We start from the raw sequence: 18,089 nt of genomic DNA, 5'->3' as shown, positions 1-18,089 counted from the left end.
CGAAAATTTGTCACCCCCTCCATTGTTGGTGTGGCGCGCAGCGAACTGCAGGGGGACTGAGGGGGGTCCTCTGGAGGCGGCTCTTTGGAGGAGTCGCCCAGTAGGATGGTCCCCCGTGTTGGTGTAAGGAGAGAGGGAGGGGGCCCCACCGCGGGGAATGTGTGTAGAGACTTTACCGGCACCGAGTGGCCACACAGTGAAGAAGAATGGGCTACGAGATACGTTTAGACATAGAGCAGTATTGGTAGGTCTTGTGAATCGACCAGCCTTTTTATAAGTGCAGAATGACGTTGCTGAGAGGAGGTGCTCCTGTTGCCGCTTACTGGCGTTACCGCAACTGCTACGACTCATCGGTCAGTGGTGCGGAGGTGCTGGGAGCAAGGGGAAGACAAGGGGCAGGAATGAATGGCGAACTTTTATAAAAACGATCGGGGTTTTGAATCTAAATAAAAGACGAAATTTCAAGAGCAGTTCAACTCGGGCGGAGCACGCGCGGATCGCAAAATGTGCCATGCGCCGGAGTGCTAAGAAGATAACCCCGACAGCAGCAGCAGACTGCTGCTGTTGTTGCAGGTTTGGCTCTGCACTGGAGCTGCTGTTGTGTCGTAGTCCCTTCTTGTTTCAAGGAGATTCATTCTAGCACGAAGGTCGCCCAAGCTGTGCATCGCGCAAAGGGAGCACAACAGCCTACGAACGTTACACCATCACGTGGTATGTACGCCTGTCACGAGTCTCAGGGGGGTTTAGCAGCCCCTAGCTCCCGCAGAAGAGCACCTCACGCATCGGCCGCTAACTTTTATCCCGCTCTACCTGGTCTGTAAGTCGTTTCTCTTGGATTCCTCGTGAAGAACAGGATGCGGAGATTCGCAGCTCCGGCGCATGCAGAGGGCCCCCACGGCAACGGACCTGAACGCGTGCGTACATGCATATTTCTAGACGAGGAGCCATGCAGAGTTTGTGTGGTGCTTCGAGAAAAAAGAGCCCGGTTGATGATGCATACTCTTGCGCCCAGCTGAAGCCTTTGGGAGAAATTTTTGGGGCTTTAAGGGCATGCAAACGGACCCTCCACAAGGGTCTGAAGTTGTTGTTGCACTGCTTGCAAGAAGGCGGAGGCTGACACAAGACCACGCGCCCAGCCGAGGCCTCTGCAAAAGGAATGCCCTGCAGCAGCAGTTCCTCCACAAGCGCGCGCACATGCATGCATGCCAAATCGAGCAAACCCCACCAGCCAACACACCCCAACCCGAAGCCAGACTAATCACACATACACACACAAAAGTGAGCCAGGCACTTCGTTCCACACCCCAAGTAGAAGGCACTCGATCTGCAGACCAGCGGCGTCAGACAGATGAACCCCCCATGCAGAGAAGAGGAAGAGGCAACGTCGACTCCAAAGCGAATCAACTGAAGGAACAAGGCACTGCAGCTAAGCCACCCAATACACGAAATAAATAACAAATACGCATGCAGACGGCGTGCCATGATGATTCGCACAGAGAGCAGGAATGCACTCACTCACATGTGTGTACATACACACACAAACGCGCACTCAGATACATGCCCAAACTCAGATCGAGGCAAAACGGAAGCGTTCAAACAAACATGCAAAGGGCCCACAACTAGTGTCAGATACTCGAAACCTTCACACAGTACCACGACGACACAGAGTGCGCTACAAAATGAGCAAAAGAAGAAATGCACGAAACCACGGCGATGCAAGAGTAGCTTCAGGTGTCTATACAGAGAGCCCCTGGCGGAGCTGGAGACCCCAGGAAGCACAAAGAGCTTCGAACAACACACAGCGGCGAGGCTGACTGGCGAGAAGGTTTTTTCGGACGGCATAAAAAGGTTCTCAATTGCACAGATTCAGCAGCAGCGCGAAGTTAACTCTGCCGAAACTTACCTCCAGCCGTGACAAAGCCTACGAGGGGCCTACATGCATCAAAGGAGGACGTCTTGGGGGAAAGGGCACCCTCTAGGAGCTCAGAGCGCTCCGCTGTTGAGACAGTCTTGCGACGCGCTTTCCCCTTGTGTGAGGCCGCTTCCAGTTTCCGCCGCAGGCAGCCTCGCCGCTGCGTGCGGTGAAGAGGCTCTTCCAAGTGTACAGCCAAGCCGACACTGCTGCCACTGCCGCCGCTCGTGTCGCTGCTGCTGAGCTGCAGGGGACAAAAGGCGGGTTTTAGGTGCGGTACAGACGCAGATCCCCTTTGGCTGCCTTTCGCAAACGGCGTGGGGGGGTACGCTGCGGCGCACGTCACACCGCACCCCGCAAATCCTTTTGCGAGCCACTGTGTCTGATTTCAGGAGCTCACCGACTTACAACGACGAAGCAGAGGCGTCTTGAATACACGGGCGCTCTTCGGCTCGTACCTTCGAAGAAAAGCTTGAAGTCTCCAGCGGTCAGCGCGTAGATGTGACACAGCTCCAGAGGGACGCCTCTCTCGTGGATCTCCAGCTGCACAGGGAGGAGGGCTCCCCTGTCTGCCAAATAGGCTGTAGCAGCCGCGACGGCAGCGTCTGCTCTGTTGGAGCTCTTCGATGCTCGCCGTGAGGGGTGCAGCAGCTGCTGGAGTGCCCAAAGGAACACCAGAGGCAGCTCGTCTAGGGGGCTCCAACTCTTGTCTCTACGGGCAGCCTGCAGAACGCCTTCCAGCACCTGCAGCTGCTCTTCCTCCCGCTGCTGCAGCTGCTGAAGGAGCAGCGTGAGCCGCAGCCACTGCGCTGGGAACATACGGACTGCTGGGGGGGGCACGAGGAGAGGCGGCAGCAGCTGCAGCAGGTTCGCGGGGGGAACTGGGAGTGGCGGGAGCAGAGGATCCTGCTTCTTTAGAGGTTGGCGCTTCATCTCGCGCTTGTTGGACTGCAGCGGGGGCAGTAGCAGAGGGAGCAGCCGATGCGGCAGGAAGCAGGAAGGGCCATACAGCCGCCGCATTTGCTGCTGCTTCTGCTGCTGTTGCTGCTGCTTGCTGGCTGCAACCAGCACTGCCTGCTGCACCAGCAGAGACTCTTCCGGCGTCGCGCTCGAGCCACGCTGCGGCAGCATCAGCGACTGCTGCTGCAGCGGCTGGTGCTGCAGCAGTCGCCAAAGGGGCAGGAAGGGGCAACGCGATGCAACTGCTGCGAAGTTGCAGCGCCGCTCTGGCGGCTTGCGTCGGTGCAACAGTTCCTGCTGCCAAGCACAACACAGCGCTGCATGGACCCCTGCGGCAGTATCTGGGAAGCCGAAGGGGAAGTCGCTGCTGCCGCTGCCGCTGCTTTCCAGAAGCAGCTTCCGCCGATCTCTGTAGCCTACAGGACAGACGCCGTAGCGACACAGGAGAGTGAACAGCCTCGCAGCGCCAGCACCTGCTGGAAGCAGCAAGTCAAAGCCGCTGGCGCCTCGACTGCTGCCGCTGTTGCAGTTCCCACTGGTACTTCCGGTGTAGCAATGCGACCCCTCCAAGGAAGCCTTTGAGACGCCGCCTCTAAAGGAAGGCAAACCTCGAGAAAGAAAGCCACCACGCGCAATCAGCAGCACAGGAACGCGAGTGCCGTTCGCTGGAAACGCTGGTGACTGGAAGCCTGCAGAAGCGGCAGCCGAGAGAGACGCTGCGCCGCCAGGTAAATCTGCAGCAGCAACAGCAGCAGCTGCTGCCGCAGGATCGGCACCAACTGCAGCAGCGGCGATGGCAGCAGCAGCAGCAGCTGCTGCTGCCGCTGCTGCCGCAGCTGCCGCAGCTCCCGGCTCCGTATTGGTCATCACGATAGGAGAGAGAGGAAGGCCTAAGTCTTCTTCATCTGCGAGAGCTGCAGCAGAAGCAGCAGCAGCAGCTGCTGCTGCTGTTTCTGCTGCCGCTGTAGCTGGTGTCGCCGCTCCCGCCGGTCGGTGGGTGTTTGCTGTCACGGGTAAACGGCCCACGGCAGTAGGCTGTTTCTGCTGCTGTTTCTGCTGCTGCTCTTTCTGCTGCTGCTCTTTCTGCTGCTGCCTCTCTTTCGGCTTGCGTTCCTGTTGGCTCTGCAGCTGCAATTGCAGATGCCGTTGCTGCAGCCGCTGCAGCAGCGCACGGAGCTCAGGCCTCCTTCTGCTGCGTGTGGCGACTCTCCAAGGAACTGCAGCAGCAGCAGCCGCGCGATCTGCATCGGAAAACAGACGCGAGGTCGCTGGGGGAGGCAGAGCTCTTCCTGCTGCAACAGCAGCGGCGAGAGCCGCCGTAGGCGCTGCTCCTCCTGCTGCTGCTCCTCCTGCTCCTCCTGCTGCTGCAGCAGCAGCTGCTGCTGCACGCCGCAGCAGCCGCCGCGATCGAGGGGGAAACGGCCCTAGCAGAGGAGGCAACGCAGCCTCTAGAGGGAGGACGACTCCCCCGGGGAGTCGAGGCGCACTGCCATGCAGCAGTTCGTGCTGCACAAGCGCCTTCCACAACAGATAGCAGGCGTGCGCACCTGCTAGCGAGGCTGCTGCTGCTCCTGCAGGCGCAACAGCTGCTGGACGCTGCACCTTCAGCGCGAGGCTCAAGGCTCGCAGTGCCTTAGGCCCCCGCAGTTCGAACCGCGCTAAGTTGTGAATCTGCTGAAGAGCGACCCCGACTCCGCATGCACAGTCTCCCGCTGTTTTCACCGACGTTGCGTTGGCTGTTGCCGCCCCTCTGACGCCCACGTCGGGTGGAGTCGAGGCGCAGGAGCAGCCTGCAGGCCGAACTGCATCTGTCGCTGCAGCAAGCACGGCGCCTGCTGCAGCGGCTGCTGCGGGGTGTACAGTCACCCAGAGAATCCTGGCAGCTTCGCCTGCGCATGCAGCGCCGAAAAGGAAGTCGCAGGGAGCCACGACTGCGGGCTGAGCTGGAGGAGGCTGCTGCTGCAGCAGCAGCATCTGGCCTTGCTGAGCTCCCGCCCGAATCGCCTTGCTGGCGAGGAGAGCAGCGTCTGCTCCGCAGCGGCGTAACAGCAGGAGAAGCAGCACGATAGGCCCCCGCAGCTCGAAGGTTGCGAGGTAAGAGGCGTCATGCGCCGTGGCTAGCTGGCTAGCCATGCGCAGCAGCTTCCGCTGCATGCGCTGCGTGGGATGCACAGGGAGGCTGAAGCCCCACAGCGGCTGTTGTCGGAAGCGCCGCGCAAAGAACATGTGCGTCTGCAGCCATCGCACCTTCGGCGACGGCGGCGAGCTGCCGCGAGCTACCGCTGCTCGCTGGAGAAGCAGCAGTGCTGGCTTCCGCTGCTGTCGGCGCGTGCGACGGGAGGAGGGCTGCAGTAGCGGGAGAACACACGAGGTGAGCGTCTGAAAAAACGCGCTGCGCGGCAGCCTGCCGCAAGGACGGAGGAGAGCTCGCTAGAACAGGGGATAAAAAGGGATCTGATTACCTTTGGAGGTGTCTTCGCCATTTCGCTGAGGATCGGTCCTCGCCGTCTGCGGGGAACTCTGTAGGGAGTATAAGACATGCAGCGACGTCGCATGCTGATCGGCAGCTTCTGGAAGGAACGGCGGCAGGGGCCAGTTCTTGTGGTGGGTGCAGCTCCTGCATCTGCCGTTGCTGCTGCATCGAATCCTCCCCCCGCCGCTGAAACTGATGCGCCCCCTGCGTTGGCTGACCCCGCTTGCAGAGCTTGTTTCTTCCTCCTTTGCTGCTGCTGCTGCAGCTGCTGCCGATGTCGCCGCTGATGCTGCTGCTGCTGCTGGCGCTGCTCCTGGTAGCGATTCGGTAGCTGCTGCAGTTGTTGCAGCAAGGCCCCCACTTCGGCCTCCCTGGCACGCAGAAATGCAGGAACGGAGAGCACTTGGGGCAGAGGAGGCACGGGCAGCTGAGCGCCTGCAACTGCCAAAAGTCGCGCCTGCTGCTGCTGCTGCTGCTGCGAGGAGCGCAGCGTAATGGGGGGAAGGCACAAGTTCACTGGGTACGGACCCTCAGCAGCAGCAGCTGCTGCTGCTGCCAAGGAGCCGTGGCTGCTGGAAGCACCAGCGACGGGATCCTCCTCCCCCCGAAGGCGCTGCCTTTTGGTCTGCATTCTTGCGACCGCTACCCCCAAACTTCGTAACTCTTAATTCGAAGACTTTGCCATAGGCGTACTTGCTGGGCAGCTCGGCGGAGGTTCGAAAAGCATCAAGCAGAAGCAGGGGCCCCCACCTTGACATTTAACTCCCCCGCCTCCAATCAGCAAGAAGATCGACTGCAGGGTCCTGGCAGCATTCAGCGCGGGCTAGCGCGCTTGCCAACGCAAAGCCAGCGAAAGCGCATCCTCAACTCTACAGCGCACTTTAAAAGCCCCTTTTTAATGGAAAACGATACTTATGTGCCACCAACAAACCGTCAAAAAGGACAAAAACACGTGCGGGAAGGGGGGCCCCCTTTGCCGAGAGGCCCCCACCCACACGGGGCCCCCTGTGCTGCTGCAGGGCCCCTAAGAGGGGAACCTGCCTCAGGCGTAGGAAGGAAGCAGCTGCAATACACAGGGATATCCTTTCTATTTCCTTAGCACACGTAATTGCATCATCATCAGAGGCAGTCTAATCTTTCTGACCTGGAATCTTCCGCCTTGCTAGTGCCTGGCTCCTAGCCATGGGTCTCGCCACGATCCATCCTGATCTTCCCCAAAGCTCGTGATTCACTTCTCCTCTGACTTCCTTGGTCCGAATTGCTTCTTTGCCCCCTCCCTTTTGCGCCCCTTCCTCTTGAAGTGCGGTTCGTTACCAGCTTTCACCAGCAGTCGATGTGTGTGTGAATGCGCTCAACCGGAGGAGCTTTGGCACCGGAAGTCCGCAATGCGTAGCCGCGTGTATGCAACTGCCCACTGTATCGTAGCCAAATGCAGCAGAGAAACACACTTTCCAGCTTTACCAGCACCCAGCTGAAGTGCGTCGATCCTGGCGTATGTATATTCTAGCGTTACATCTAAGGTCTGTAGGGAGACGCTGCACTCCAGATTCAATGCAAACTTGATAGAAAGCCATTTTGTGGTTCTTCAGCGAAGCCTATTTCCTTCCCTTGCCCATATCCCGCATATTTCCGTGACATGCGCACGAGAAGGACACCTAGGATGCACGTTGCTGCACCTGAAGCAGTGCGAGCATTCACAGATAGTTGCACACAGCATCTCGCGCACACGCGCACGATCTTTTGTCTTGTTTATTGATTGAAAGCTACTCGAAAATGAATAAGGTATTCCAATAGCCGGAGCAATAAGTCAGTTCCTCCCTAATCCTCAATTAATACGCTGGTATAGTAGAAAGTGCTTATGTGGAGCTTGGACCGCTGCACCTTGGTCGCCCATTTCGAAACACGCCATCTCATGTCGAGGACTTCACCTTGGAGATTAACAATCTGCAGGGTAGCGGAAGGGGTCCTGCACTATCGCAACCCCAAATAGCCAGTCAAAAGCGCGAACACTGTACAAAAGAGAAATACCGACATGTGCATGAACGACATGAGCGAAATAAACGAAGAGGAAACACAAGCACACTACTCAATAGCGAGCGGGAGGCCAAGCCAATATGACGCGGTGGGGCCATGGCTCGCTGCCGTCCGAGCGCTGAAATGTGTGGGCATCCTGATAAGCTTTTCAGGGATCGGAAGGCTTTGAAAAGTTTAGAATTCAGGAAAATTGCACGGCTTCATCTGCTGAAAATTTGGGCATGATAATGCATACTTATCTGCAGCATGACGCATCCTAAGGCACTAAAAAGTATGGGGGGGGTTTTTACTGCAGAATGAATTTCCCTATGGCCCCTCAAATCATAGGATTGTACTTTGCGCATGGAAGCACTGCCAAGCGAAGTCGGACTCTGCAAGGGACGGAGTTCCCGGTTTGCCTTGAGCCACACATGCGTCCTCAACGCGGTAGTGCCTATCTCTTTTGCCACTCTTCATCTTGGAAAAATCTTTATGTGTCAGAAGCAGACGCACGCGTATTCGATGGAAATCGTGGGTCAGAGGCGTCGCGAGAGCAAGTTGGCAACCGCGTTGATGCTGTTTGCATAGTTCATTGTATATTCGTACTGCAGGATGCACCCATAGCAACAAACAACTTTGGGACCCTAACAGTCCTTGGAAACTCTTCTTTAGGTAGATAAAAGCTGCTGGCTGGGTTGGGCAGTAATGTGTCACCAATAAACGTAGTGTTGGCATTTTTCTCGCCCCATCACACTACATGGAGTTCTTGGTGCCGCAAAAAAGATGGCTACTTGGTTTCGATGAAGCGAATAAAGCCAAAATTAAAAGTGTGATTTTAAGCCAGTAGCCTTTTAGGAAAGCAATCAACTCTTTGTCACTAGCATGGGCTGTTCGGAAGAGATGGGACCTACAATCATTGATAGCGAGTACTGCTGCAGGGGACGGTGGGCAACGAGAGTTCTTGCTGCGGAGTCAGCCTGCTCTGCTCGGGCCACAGACCGTGTTTCTTCAACTACATCAATCAAATGAGAAGCGATCCTAGAAAGCTCAGAAACAAAATTACAGCTTAAAGAAGCAAAAAAATGTATTGCAGATTTTGAAGTTTATGGGATTGCATGACGGTAAATGCCGCTCCTTGATTGGATCAATTTTTTCGCTGGATGTGGCTTGGTTCCTATGGGAAAAGTCGATTTCCTAATAGGCAATTGGTTTAATGAAAAAGAGCACCTTTTATGTTTTTACTTATCACTTCTTGTCCCTCAACAGCTGCAGTGGACGCCGTAGGTGCCGAAGATGCTTTCAAATGTTTTGGCCGCAGTGGAAAAAACCGTCCATGGAAACATTTATCCGCCCTCCTCGGTATGTTCATAAAATGTATGCTGACGTATCGTTGTAGTTCAACTGGGATTAAATGCCAATGGCATACCTGTATACTCTAGTTTGACGATGCAAGTGTGGAGCACCTAGGTGATGCCCGTCATCTGGGTAAATGAGGATTTGAAAAAGAGTCCACAGACTCAGATACCGAGTAAACTGTTAGACTGTGCATTATTTCCTATAGTCCTCCTGTTCAAGAGCCTAAAGCTAGCGCAAACTTGCCATCTTATGTCCGTTTTCAGCTTACACACCCGCTTCTGTCCCAAATCATTGGCCGATTCCTACACTGAGCCATTTTCAAGAAAGCATCCGATTGTTGCTCGACCTCTGCTCCATGCTGTTGGTGCTTCCGATGACGTTCTACTTATTATAAGACTGACTGGAGGTCCACTTATTAATGCGATGCGTTGGACGGCTGAAAGATGCGAGTCTGCTGAAAGCCCGTCGTTTTTTAGCATATTCGCGAAAGTCTCCTTGACAGTGGGCATTATTGCTGGACTTTGGATAGAAGGCCAATCGAATTATCTACTAAAAACCAGTTGCCGAGTAAGTAAGGGAGGATGCGTGCTTTGACGATTATCCAACTGCGCTGCTTTGCTGTCCGCACAAAGACTCTGCCTTACCTTGGTGAAGCACCGGCTCTACCGCGCTCACCACAGATGAGATGCGCATTCTTGGGGGGACCAGAAGTTGTTTTTTCCTGGCGTTTTGTTACACAGTAATTCCCGTAGGGCGCAGCTGTGGCCACACAGGCATCTTTTATTGAGTCATTCATGGCATGTCTTGCATTACGTCATGGTGTACGGGTCCAACAAAGAAGTTCCTGAGCGCGCTGACAAAACCCAACTCGCGCTTGAGAGAGCATTTAACCGGCACTGCCTTGCCAATCCTTGCGTTCGGTCGCCCGCCAACAAACCGAAGTCTTAGGCACTGCGATCACGAGTAAACTTCGAGGGTGCATTTATGCGCATTCTCCTCGGAAAACAGACGCACGTCACATCCAGTGTCATTTACAGCCACCAGTTCTTGGCCGGCAACGTGACATTTGCATCCGCATACAACAGACCCGTGGTGGGTCCCCAACTGCGGCTCGAACTTCTGCGTTCCCCTTCATTGCACCGCCTCGTGGGTGAGGGCACTTCTGCTTTTCTGGTGTGCCTTTTATGCTTGCCAAGAAGCCTCCTTCCACTCAGCCCAGTGCCGTTGTCAACTTCTTTGGATTTCTGCCTGCACTTCCATCCTTGAATTATGTGGCTCAATCTCCCGTTATTGAAGCATGTGTGTCTTTGAGGGGATGCCCGGAGCTGCTTATAAGACTAGGTTCCGTCTAGCTTTCTCTAATCGTCCGCCAAAAGCTGCAGGCATAGGGCAGCTGACGCGGCCTTGGCATCCAGGTGTCCAAAGACCCCAATGTAACTACTCTTTCTTAGCGAGAGGCAAGAGTTGAGCATGTTTGCTCCTTAAAACTCAAATAATGCACCATTTGTAAAAGCTCTATTGGTAGGGGTTTGTTTTGAAATCACACCATTGTTGCCTACATTGCGAGCACCCGACGTGACAATTCGGGCAGGCGCGAGGTGATCCACTGATAAACTAGCTGCTCGTCTACGTTGTGGCCCTTGAGAAAGAAAGTATTATATACCTCAAGATTTTGATCTATTGATGGGTTCCCCCTCTGCAGCTTTCTCGTTTTTCGCAAAGCTTGCTGTTGACCTGATCTTGGCAGAAACCAATGTGTGAGGGCTTGTATGAAAGTTTGAATTGCAGTGATCATGCAAGCACACCAAATTCTTTGTGAGTGTATGCAAATTGGCTTGACAGCAAGCTTTGGAGGAAACGAGGAAGCTACAGTCAGAGAATCTATCAATAGATCGACATCTGGAGGCATATGAATGTTGGCACCATTATAGTTCTTCGTCCAATATATGTGCCACAAGGAGCACTTGTTTCTATTTGTCTGGGAGCTAGAAATCCAATGAGCTCTCCAACTGTCTCTTAAATTCTTCGCAACTTGCCTTTTTCTACGACTGTCTTACTTTTCTGACCGGCCTAAGCTCATGGATGCGTTCATCAGCGTTTTATCGGCTAATAAATCATGCTTTTCTACCAGCTATAAAGCTACTGCATACACATCGGACTGCAGGTCGGCCTCGGCCACTCAAACAGCGGGTGAACGAGAGTCCCCTTCCACTGCCCGATAACTTTCTTCCTGAGCCTGTTGCCGAAGAACATTAGATTGGTGAAGCAGCAACCAACGTGACTGAAACCAGACACATGTCATAGCGAGACCTGACAACCCGCTTCATTTACGGCCACCGAATGGAAGTTGACAGCTACGCCAACCTCACACTGCTAGCAAAGGTAACTCTTTATGATGTTGTACGTAAGGAGGCACCATATCCCACACTTGATACAAAATTTAACTGTAATTGCTGGGTAACTCATAAAAGAGCATCCTGCTTCCCCCAATCACCTTTCTTAGGGCTCTCAACATACAGGTGATAGGTTTAGGTCGGCTGGGCACAGCTGTACCCTCTAGGCACTCCAAGCATTCACAAGTAGTTGTACCATAGCATCTAACACACAAGTACATAACATTGCTTCATCTTGTAGTGTCCTGACAGAAATGTGCAAGAGATAAGATGCAAATAAACGAAATAGGTAATGGCTTGCTAGTTTGTAGGTGGCGATAACTACTTTAGTTGAACGTGTTGAAGTGTAGCTTTGCCCGTTAAAAGAATGCTTTTTGGTGCGCATAAGCTCCAGAGGCAGCCACAAATACTGACACTGTTGAGGCTCTGCACGTCCACACAATCTTGTTGAGCAGCAACGAGACTATCGTATAGAATGTACACCAGCACGCAAGCGGCCCGATATGCCTGAACGATACCGGAAGGGCAGCCTGAACGAGAAAGCTCTACCAAACTCCCCACTGGAGGCCTACTCTGTACAGCACACACACCGAGGGGCCATAATGATAAGTCATACACACGGGATTCCCCTCGTGTGTGTGTTCTGGCAGTACTCTCATCGTGGGGGCCCCCTTGGGGGCCCCCACGGGCCCCGTTGGACATCATGAGGGTTCGGAGTAGCAGTAAGAAGTCCGCCAATAGCCTTTTTCACTATGGTGCAAAGTGATACACCACATGAGATGTAGCACTTGCGGCTACTGCAACTTCCTATACTTTGCTTCCGCTTTTGTGGAAGCAGCCTCCCTCTGCGTAGGGGGCTGCCGCTGCAGGATCGGCTGCGCGCTCTTCCAGCAGCAGCTGCTGCAGCAGGCAGCATCCCTTCGCAGGCGAGCAGTGCTTTCGAGTTAATTGTTTAGGGTTTACGGTTTTAAATCCTTTCAAGCTCAGTAGAAAGGGCGAGATTGTGGCGTACAGCGGCAATAGCAGCGGCAGTCCACGCTGCTGCTGCGGCGGCACCCCAGCAGCGCGCAACAGCAGCAGCGGAGGGCATACACTGCAGAAGGGTGCTGCTGTCCCTTTCTCCGTAGCATTGTTTGGCCCCAATAAGCATATTATTCACCTGTGGGCCCTGTGCTTCTCGCTGCCGCCTTGTCCACCGCACGATACGCGGCCGGGTGCAGCAGCAGCAGCAGCAGCAGCAGCAGGAGCATCCGTGGCTGCGTCTGCTGGTGTGCTGTGCTGCGGGCCTCCTTGATCGAGCTCCTCCGTTTCATCTGTGGCAACGCCTGTAGCAACTTCTTGTTGGCGGTGTAGCGTGAAAGGGGCTTCTTGGTGCAAGGGACGGCCGTCGGAGGAGCACCAGCAGCCGCGCTACGGTAAGCCTCAAGCTGCCGCTTTTCTCAAACCGTTTTACACGCCAAGAGGCTTTTGCCTCTTTCTCGACTTCGAGTTGTGCGGCTCCCTGCATCCCCCGCAGGGTTGTCCCCTCCAGATAGAGAAGCCGCGACACCGACCCCCGCGACAGCAGCAGCGCTGACAGCAGCAGCAGTGCAGCAGCAGCAGTGCAGCAGCATCTATTGCACGACAGAGACGAGAGAGAGCCTCCGCTGCACGCGCAGGAGGTCGAGCTGCCGCCGGTGCAGAGCCTTCTTCGCTGCCGCAGGAGCTGCAGCAGCAGCAGCAGCTACTGGCTGTTGCTGCTGCCACCGTCCCGTGAGGGCCAGAGCATGCAGCCCCCTGCGGGACGCTTCGGCCAGCGGGTGGGGCGGCAGAGGGGGCCCCTTGGGGCCCTTTCGGATGGCAGTGGCGACGAGCTATCTGTTGCGGCCCCCCACGCAGCAGCAGCAGCAGCAGCAGCAGCAGCAGCAGCAGCAGCAGCAGCAGCAGCAGCAGCAGCAGGGACAGCAACTGCAGCGGCGGTGGCGGCGGGGGCCCTTCGTGTAGCACGTCCACGTTCTGGAGCGCGAATTTATCCGTATCTTTCGCAGTCGATAGGCCCCCCTTTGGGGGCTCCTGTGGTTGCGGGGGGCCCCCTAGGCCCTGGTGTCTCTGAGGGGCCCCCTGACTCCCAGTACTGCAGCCCTTTGTATCAGTTGGCCTCTCGGCTGTCGCCAGAGGAGCTCAGGGATTTGGTGTTGCTGCAGTGCAAGCTGCAGCAGCAGCCGTCTTCCCAGGGGGCCCCCTCCGCCATTGCAGCTGCGGCAGCTGCTGCCGCAGCAGGGCGGGGCGCAGCAGCAGCAGCAGCAGCGGCAGCGGCAGCAGCAGCGGGCGAGTTGGACTCCCACGGACGGCGCGTGCTGCGTTTGGTGCCGTTCAAGGGGCGAACTCGGTGGAGCGGGGGGGAAGAGGGGGAAGGGACGTCACTAGCAGCCTCCGCAGGCCCCCCCCCCCGCAGCAGCAGAAAGCGAAAGCGCGCAGCAGCGAGGCTAGACCGGTTGCACCTGTTGCGGTGTCTGCAGTGTGGGCAGGTGGAGGCGCGTGGCAGCAAGTTTGGGGACTACATCAGCTGCGGTGCATGCGGAGCTTCCGATTTCGCTGTGGGGGTCGAGTTGGGACCGGATGCCAGTAGGGCTGCTGCTGCCGCCGCCGCTGCCGCTGCTGCGAAGGATGTGGACAGAGACAGCAGCGGGAGCGAGTAGCAGAGCGTGCCCAACGTTCGGCAGTTGCTGGTGACGCGCGCTTGTTCTCGAGAAGTGGCTTTGCAGAGAGTTTCCAGCGGCGCGGAAACAGCGGTTCCTATGGGGCTGAGGAGGCTTGCGAACAGCCTTCCTTCGCAGCTCGCCACGACGCAAGGGTGGGTGTGCAGCAGCAGTCAGTGCAGGGGAGGAGGCGCGTGGCCGCTTCCGAGAACAAGTGCAGCAGCAGTATGAACAGCACGCCTGCAGCAGCGGATACTGGCTTTACCGGCCTCTCCACCACCTCGCACAGAAGGGGCGGTGCCGCTGATGGGAAGTTGCTTCAGTAGTACACGAAGGGCAGCAATAGCACCAACAGGTTGGGGGCCGCTCCCTTCGTGGGAGGCTCTCTTTCTCCCCCCGTTTCCTTCCTCGCCTTTGCATGTGCGTTTGACCGCTTTTCTGTTCTGCCTGAGCGGCGGCGGCTGCTCGTGTTGTGTGTGTGCTGCTCCAGCAGCATCGCAGTCTTAGCCGGGTGAGGGTGCCCTGTGGCGCTCCAGTCGTAAACTGGGGTGGCTTGCAAGAGCAGCTGCAGCAGCAGCTGCTGGGGTAGCTGCTTTCCCTCAGTTCCCCTGGGCCTGTTGCAATGTTATGAGGCCCCCTGTTGGGCCCTGGGGTTCACGTTCATGCTGTTGGCTTAGCAGAACGGCGTGGCAGGGGAGGAAAGGCAGACAAAAACAGCGGATAGACGTGCAGAGCAATAGAGAGCTGATGGTTAAGGTCGATGGAGACGTGAGTGTATGCAAAGTCAGAGCCATAGGAAGAGAAGGGCAGTCTGCGGAGGTAGAGCGACGGAGCGGTGCATGCGAATCAGAGCGCCTCAGAGGCGTGAAGGGGGGTCTAGCTAAGCGAGGTGGAGGGGTCAATGCGAGAGGCCAAAAGACTGAGGCTCTTCGAATAGGGTGGAGGCAAGCAGGCTAGGGAGAGACTAGGCTAAGACGCTCACGGGCAACAACGTGACACATACATGAAATTGCGGTGGGGTTGCAGGTAGGGGGCCAGGGGGGAGGTGGCAATCTGCTGAGACGGCGGTAGCGAGAGGGGATGGAACTGAAGGGGGAGAAGGGAAGGGAGGTAGGTGGGGGCGAAGCAGAGGTAGCGAGCGAGAACCAGGACGGTGGAGGCCCTTGCATGCACACGGTTCAGTCACGCAGGTGCTGGGGTTGGTTTGAATGGAATTGCGACGCGTTGTTTCCTCTCGACGAGGTTGCCTTGGGGTACCCCTCCTCCGCTCTGCTGCAATCCAAGTGGCCACTGGTGTCGCGGCAGAGGCCGCCGGCGCGCTAAGGGCACAGGGGACTGGAGCATGCAGAGGGAGGCGACGGTCTAGGCTTGAAATAGGCGCAGCTGGCAGTCAGTCAGCCATTGCCATTGTTGACTTCGCCCATCTAAGCGGTCGTGAAGCTGGGATGCCGGAGGCAGTCTAACGTTTTGACGCGTGAGAGATGAGGTGGGCCACAAGCAGGCGGCTCTCTACTGCTACCATACCCTCTCCACCTATGAATTTTTGAAAGCAACAGGAAGGCGAGGGCAAGATGGGCGTATCTAACTCTGCTTCGTGAAGGAAGCCCTAGAGCCTACGCACGCCAGTAGCACGCGGGAAACGCGCGAAAAAAAGACGAACTCTACTTATTTAACCCCTCGTAGCCTCTTTCCGCTGGGGGCCTGAGAGTGCCAGCTGCTACAGAAGGAGCGCTGGCGGTGTGCACCGTGTACAAACAGAAAAACAGGGTTAGCTCGTGAACGACTGCCGCTGCCGTTGCACGCATGCGGGAGAGCTTGAGGCGGCAGCGACAGGTGTGTCTTAGTGTTTGGCCTTGGCCTTAAGGAAGTCAAAGGGCAGTTCATGAGGCTGGCAAGGCAATGGACTGTCTTTGAACCACTTGTGCTGTAGGGCGTCAGAAGCCGAAATACGCTTGTTCGGATCCAGCTGCAGCAGCTGCTGCAACAGATGGATGCTGCTGCTGCTGCTGAACGGCAGCAACTGCTTCAGACCCTTCGGGGGCACTGCCGAGAAGGCGAAGTAAGAAGGCAGCGAGTCGACATTCGGCCAGAGGGGCAGAGAGGTAGCTGGGGGGGTTGTTGCTGGAGTCGTCGGTGCTGGTGTTGCTGCTGAGGCTCCCGAGTTTTTCCCGCCGTTGTTGCTGTTGCTGCCGCCACTACTCCCCTGCAACGGCTGCTGCGCTGGCGAGGGGGGGGGTGCAGCCTGGGGGGTTCCCAGGAGGGAAAAAATACGGCATAGTTGATCGACATCGTTTGCACCTGGAAAGAGAGCTCGGCCTGCAGCGGCAACAGCCGCCGCATTCACAAAAGCAATGGCACACAGATACAGGAGACAAGTCAGTTTCAGTCCGTCTCAGAACTGCAGTCTTTGCGACAGCCGCCTCCCCTTCACGAGCATCCGTTTCATCTACGGAGCATCAACAACAAACCTGTAAGGAGTTCATACAGAATGCATCCTACACTCCATGTGTCTGCCTTATCTCCGTATCGGTCTGCACCCCACAGCAACTCAGGAGCCCTATACCACAGCGTGACAACTTTCGCCGTCATCAGTTCTCGCTTGCTTCCAATGATCTGTTGTTGCTGCTGCTGTTGCTGTTGTTGCTGCTGCTGCTGCTGTTGCTGCTGCTGCTGCTGCTTGCGTTCGCGTTGCCGCTGCTGCGCCCTTGCGAGGGCAGCAGCGGCGGCAGGTGTAGCGACGGCACCGAAGGCTCTCGAGAGGCCAAAGTCTGCCAGCTTGCAGATCCCCCCCTCTGCTACAAAAATGTTAGCGGGCGATATATCGCGGTGCAGCAGGTAGTGCTTGTGCAGCCTGTGAAGGGCCTGCAGCAGCTGCAAGACGATACACTTGATGTGCGCCTCCGACAGGCGTGTCTTGCTATCCAGAATCCGCCGCAAGTCACCTCGCATCTCTTCCATGACAAGGCAAATGCAGCCGTGCTCGGTAAACACGTCCAACAAGCCCATCAAGTGCTGCTGCTCCTCCTCCTCTTGCTGCGGATAAAGATGGCCTTTAGGGGGCTGCAGCTCGCGCATAACTTTCAGTTCACGAATAGTTGTGAAATGGAGGCCTACCTGCCCCACGCACTGCCGCAAAAGCTGTTTGTTGTTGCTGCTGCTGCCGGCGCTGCTGTTGATGACAGCCGAATTCACGCGCTTGATAGCCACATGCTGCTTCAGCACCACGTCCCACGCCCTTTCAACTCTTCCGTATGTGCCTTCTCCTAGAAACGTGTCTGCCAGCAAGTAACGACCTCCCCCGGCGGTCCTACCGTTTGGCTGTTGTGGAGGCTCCTGCTGCTCCTGATCACAAGGGGCGACGGCAACATCACCTGCTTCAGTCTTGCAGCGCTTCGCCGGTGCTGGAGCTTGTTGGGGTAGATCCGCTGTCGCGAAAGCCGTCGCTCCAGATGCTGGTGCTGCTGCTGCTCTCAGGGCCTGTGCGGCAGACCCCGCAGAGACGCTTGTTGAAGTTGCTGGGGTGGAGGCGCTGAGCGAAACTGCTGTGGAATCCGCAGCAGTTTCAGACGTAGCTGAGCCCCCTCGGATAAAGGCAGTTTCAGCTGAAGCTGCTGCTGTCACAGCAGCTGAATCTGGCTCCTCTTTGGTCATCACGCCACTGGATCGCTTGCCCGTGCTCGCGTGCTCGTTGTTGCTGCTGCAGGCACGCGGCTCCTGGAGTTGCAGTGTATGTCCACACCGCGCAGCACTGCCTGTTTCGGACCTCCTCATCATCTAGAAACGATAGGAACACACACTACACGCTGCAGAGGAGCACATGCGTTGGAGGATTCGGCTCTGGATACAGTGGGGCTATGCTTTCCATAGTAGCCTTCGGCCCTATTGTACCAGCCCACAGTCTTTGCTGTCCGTGACCTCTATACAGGATTTTCGTTTTCGCATGCATATAAACAGAATTCACATTCAACTATCCTAGGAAGCCCCTTTGGGGGTCAGAGTGGGGGGCTGCAGCGCCACGACCATGGCAGCTCAGCCGCAGCTGCTCCTATTCAGTGCAAGTGTATAGCCTGCTGCCCAGCTTCTTTTGTTAAGCTGTGCCGAGAAGGCACCAAAGGTGATAATGGCAGTTCGTGCCGCTGCTGCTGCTGCGGGGCCTCTGTAGTACTTTGAAACCCTGTCGGCTGCGCCTAGCGGCTGCATCCCTTAAAGCAGCGCATGCGCCATCGTAGCAGTACAAGTACACACTGACCGATAGGCCCAAGGGCCCCTAGGGGCCAAGCAGCAAGGGCGGCAGGAGTATACAG

At 56.4% G+C, this 18,089-nt stretch overlaps 3 protein-coding genes across 3 annotated transcripts; 1 reads left to right on the top strand and 2 right to left on the bottom strand.

The window, feature by feature from the left end:
• Positions 1–1,042: 1,042 nt before the first annotated feature.
• On the bottom strand, positions 1,043–5,976 carry LOC34622552 (chromatin modification-related protein EAF1). The gene is made up of 4 exons (XM_026334528.1): positions 5,335–5,976; positions 4,475–5,218; positions 3,415–4,390; positions 1,043–1,254 (listed from the first exon to the last, which is right to left on the bottom strand). Exons 1-4 carry the CDS (start codon positions 5,974–5,976, stop codon positions 1,043–1,045), a joined length of 2,574 nt encoding a protein of 857 aa, XP_026190313.1.
• A 6,897-nt stretch (positions 5,977–12,873) lies between these two features.
• Positions 12,874–14,742, top strand: LOC113146613. Its single transcript, XM_026334527.1, has 3 exons — positions 12,874–13,728; positions 13,896–14,098; positions 14,322–14,742. Exons 1-3 carry the CDS (start codon positions 12,874–12,876, stop codon positions 14,740–14,742), a joined length of 1,479 nt encoding a protein of 492 aa, XP_026190312.1.
• Positions 14,743–15,446: 704 nt separating this feature from the next.
• Positions 15,447–17,436, bottom strand: LOC34621042 (cyclin-dependent kinase 2). Its single transcript, XM_026334526.1, has 4 exons — positions 16,522–17,436; positions 16,254–16,383; positions 16,002–16,101; positions 15,447–15,516 (listed from the first exon to the last, which is right to left on the bottom strand). Exons 1-4 carry the CDS (start codon positions 17,434–17,436, stop codon positions 15,447–15,449), a joined length of 1,215 nt encoding a protein of 404 aa, XP_026190311.1.
• Between the last annotated feature and the right edge of the window lie 653 nt (positions 17,437–18,089).

The sequence above is a fragment of the Cyclospora cayetanensis genome, unplaced genomic scaffold (genome assembly GCF_002999335.1).
Source record: "Cyclospora cayetanensis isolate NF1_C8 unplaced genomic scaffold, CcayRef3 CcayRef3_contig_44, whole genome shotgun sequence".
Taxonomy (NCBI): Eukaryota; Apicomplexa; class Conoidasida; order Eucoccidiorida; family Eimeriidae; genus Cyclospora; species Cyclospora cayetanensis.
The sequence above is the reverse complement of the archived record's forward strand: the minus strand, read 5'-3'. Positions and strand labels throughout refer to the sequence as shown.